The 4,241-nt window shown below is 55.4% G+C and overlaps 1 protein-coding gene across 1 annotated transcript in view; it reads right to left on the minus strand.

Moving 5' to 3' along the window:
* LOC108796840 (brain-specific angiogenesis inhibitor 1-like) overlaps window positions 1-4,241 on the minus strand; it is a 368,891-nt gene that overhangs the window by 218,318 nt on the left and 146,332 nt on the right. Inside the window, exon 10 of the mRNA XM_018568381.1 lies at window positions 2,513-2,682. Within this exon, the coding sequence (XP_018423883.1) occupies window positions 2,513-2,682 (170 nt within the window). The remainder of the gene's footprint in view (window positions 1-2,512; window positions 2,683-4,241) is intronic.

The raw sequence follows: 4,241 nt of genomic DNA on the forward strand, positions 1-4,241 counted from the left end.
GCGTCACACTGACCTCCGCACTGAGCGTCACACTGACCTCCGCACTGCGCGTCACACTGACCTCCGCACTGAGCGTCACACTGACCTCCGCACTGCACGTCACACTGACCTCCGCACTGAGCGTCACACTGACCACCGCACTGCGCGGCACACTGATCTCCGCACTGAGCGTCACACTGACCTCCGCACTGCGCGTCACACTGACCTCCGCACTAAGCGTCACACTGACCTCCGCAATGAGCGTCACACTGACCTCTGCCCTGCGCGTCACACTGACCTCTGCCCTGAGCGTCACACTGACCTCCGCCCTGCGAGTCACACTGACCTCCGCACTGCGCGTCACACTGACCTCCGCACTAAGCGTCACACTGACCTCCGCAATGAGCGTCACACTGACCTCTGCCCTGCGCGTCACACTGACCTCTGCCCTGAGCGTCACACTGACCTCCGCCCTGCGAGTCACACTGACCTCCGCACTGCGCGTCACACTGACCTCCGCACTAAGCGTCACACTGACCTCCGCAATGAGCGTCACACTGACCTCTGCCCTGCGCGTCACACTGACCTCTGCCCTGAGCGTCACACTGACCTCCGCCCTGCGAGTCACACTGACCTCCGCACTGCGCGTCACACTGACCTCCGCACTAAGCGTCACACTGACCTCCGCAATGAGCGTCACACTGACCTCTGCCCTGCGCGTCACACTGACCTCTGCCCTGAGCGTCACACTGACCTCCGCCCTGCGAGTCACACTGACCTCCGCACTGCGCGTCACACTGACCTCCGCACTAAGCGTCACACTGACCTCCGCAATGAGCGTCACACTGACCTCTGCCCTGCGCGTCACACTGACCTCTGCCCTGAGCGTCACACTGACCTCCGCCCTGCGAGTCACACTGACCTCCGCACTGCGCGTCACACTGACCTCCGCACTAAGCGTCACACTGACCTCCGCAATGAGCGTCACACTGACCTCTGCCCTGCGCGTCACACTGACCTCTGCCCTGAGCGTCACACTGACCTCCGCCCTGCGAGTCACACTGACCTCCGCACTGCGCGTCACACTGACCTCCGCACTAAGCGTCACACTGACCTCCGCAATGAGCGTCACACTGACCTCTGCCCTGCGCGTCACACTGACCTCTGCCCTGAGCGTCACACTGACCTCCGCCCTGCGAGTCACACTGACCTCCGCACTGCGCGTCACACTGACCTCCGCACTAAGCGTCACACTGACCTCCGCAATGAGCGTCACACTGACCTCTGCCCTGCGCGTCACACTGACCTCTGCCCTGAGCGTCACACTGACCTCCGCCCTGCGAGTCACACTGACCTCCGCACTGCGCGTCACACTGACCTCCGCACTAAGCGTCACACTGACCTCCGCAATGAGCGTCACACTGACCTCTGCCCTGCGCGTCACACTGACCTCTGCCCTGAGCGTCACACTGACCTCCGCCCTGCGAGTCACACTGACCTCCGCACTGCGCGTCACACTGACCTCCGCACTAAGCGTCACACTGACCTCCGCAATGAGCGTCACACTGACCTCTGCCCTGCGCGTCACACTGACCTCTGCCCTGAGCGTCACACTGACCTCCGCCCTGCGAGTCACACTGACCTCCGCACTGCGCGTCACACTGACCTCCGCACTAAGCGTCACACTGACCTCCGCAATGAGCGTCACACTGACCTCTGCCCTGCGCGTCACACTGACCTCTGCCCTGAGCGTCACACTGACCTCCGCCCTGCGAGTCACACTGACCTCCGCACTGCGCGTCACACTGACCTCCGCACTAAGCGTCACACTGACCTCCGCAATGAGCGTCACACTGACCTCTGCCCTGCGCGTCACACTGACCTCTGCCCTGAGCGTCACACTGACCTCCGCCCTGCGAGTCACACTGACCTCCGCACTGCGCGTCACACTGACCTCCGCACTAAGCGTCACACTGACCTCCGCAATGAGCGTCACACTGACCTCTGCCCTGCGCGTCACACTGACCTCTGCCCTGAGCGTCACACTGACCTCCGCCCTGCGAGTCACACTGACCTCTGCACAGGGTAAGGGTTAGGTGGGGCAACTGGTGGCGAGTAACTTTTAAGGCCTGGCTAGTAGCTCAGGACTTGACATTTTGAGCCCTGCTGTATATGACAATGCCTTGTGTGCATATTTGTAACCTATATCACACGTTTGGTTTTATTATTAGATTACTCGTATTGCTTGACCTGCACGCATCCTTGAAGAAGTGGGCTCTATTCCAAGACCCAGGAAATGCTTTGGGTGGAATATCCGTAATGTACACTATACAATCATGGTTCTATATTGGGTCTTTCATGGTTTTAACTAGAAGAATGCCAAAAATAAAAAACAAATTTATGTAACAAAACAAAGGTGCACAATATAAAAATACAAGTAGGCTTCAGAAGGACAGGAACATCCTAATGTATAGAAAATGTACACACTGAGATAGACACTTTGAGTATATATATATATATATACACAGTTATACTGACCTGGACATAAGGCAATGTTACAGAACTTGGTCTGCTTCTCGGGACCTTTACACAGCTCACCCCCATACTGAGGTGGGTTACAGGTACGCGTCCTCTCCCGAAAACCCCGGCCGCAAGTAGACGAGCACAAACTCCAGGGTGACCATTCGTCCCAGGTACCGTGTACTGTGACAACAGGGAGGCAAACAGAGGGGGTTACACTCTCATATAGGCAGGGCCGGATTTACTCTCTGCTGCCCCAAGGCCGGGTTCCTCAATGCGCCCCCCTACCCACCAACTACCCCCCATGGAGAATGGCAACCAGATGGCAGGGGCAAGCAGGGTTGGTTTTATTATTTTTACATTTTTTGTTTATTTTATTTTTTTTACTTTTATAAATTTTGATTTACAGGAAGCCTCAGTATATAGGGAGCTGTAGCTCCCTATATACTGAGCTTAGGGTGACGGGAAGACGCTAGTTTGTGTCCTCCCGTGACCCTAATTAGAACTATGGGGGAAAAGCCCTGACCACATAGTTCTCCTTTAAACAGACCTGGCAGGCTGCATACAAGTGATCTCAACGACATCTCCAAAACAAGAGGCGGCTTCCCCGCTGCACATTTAGTTCTGCTTGCCCAAAGCCGGGCTAATTATAGAAAACAACTACCTGCCCGGCGCCCGGAACTGCATGTCCCGTGCTTCGGGAGATAGAAATTCCACACCCCTGCTGCCCCTCTTCTCCCTGCTGCCCCAAAGCCGGGCCTCGGTGGCCTTGTGGGAAAGCCGGCCCTGCATATAGGTGACCTGTCAGCTCAGATCCGAACACTATTGACCCAGCTTTGCTTAAAGTGTAATTATAGGCCGAATTATATACTGTAATATGTCAATGGCATTACACAGCAGTTTTTGTTCTGTGGACCCAATTTCTCAATTCCACCTAAAACTAGGGTTGCCACCTTTACTTCAAGCGAAACCCGAACACTCTAGCGACACGCAGACATATTTTTTGGGGAGAATGAGTCGTGACTTATTCATATGTAAAAGGCACCACCCATTAATATGTAAATATCACAGTTGAGGCTATTTTCAGTAAGGGGCAGTAGCCCCTATCTTAATTTTGGTTGCCCCCGTCTACCTGACATCTTGTGTCCAGGGTCCTGGTGCCATGAAACCCGGACACAGCATTCAAAACCCGAACTGTCCGGTTGAATCCTGGACAGGTGGCAACCCTACCAAAGACCTCTATTTGTGGCCTTACTCCGTTTCCTGTTCTAGGCCGCTCTCCTCCCGCTCTTTCCTAAGCCAATGTCATCTTGTATGCGTCTCAGCATTTACCTCCCCATATCCCTTCCTTCCACCCTACGTAGATGTCACCAAAATGTCCCATGCATGCACATAACAAGAGAACATGTGGTTTCAGTTAGGAAAGAGACTATTGTGAGAGAGAGAGCACCTGGGGCTAGAGACTGACCTCGTCCCGGCAAGGTGCTCTGCAGATCCTGGCATGCCGGGGATGCCAGAAATAAATGACAAACTGCACAGGCACAACGTGTACATCACCAGGTCAAATAATGTTGATGCAAGCCAGTGCAGCGATTGGCAGAGGGGAGCGGAGGATGGAAGCCAGTGGAGGGATTGGCAGAGGGGGAGGGGGATGGAAGCCAGTGCAGCGATTGGCAGAGGGGAGCGGAGGATGGAAGCCAGTGGAGGGATTGGCAGAGGGGGGCGGGGGATGGAAGCCAGTG

Source organism: Nanorana parkeri, unplaced genomic scaffold (assembly GCF_000935625.1).
Source record: "Nanorana parkeri isolate BGI_ZX_2015 unplaced genomic scaffold, ASM93562v1 scaffold1180, whole genome shotgun sequence".
Classification (NCBI taxonomy): Eukaryota; Metazoa; Chordata; class Amphibia; order Anura; family Dicroglossidae; genus Nanorana; species Nanorana parkeri.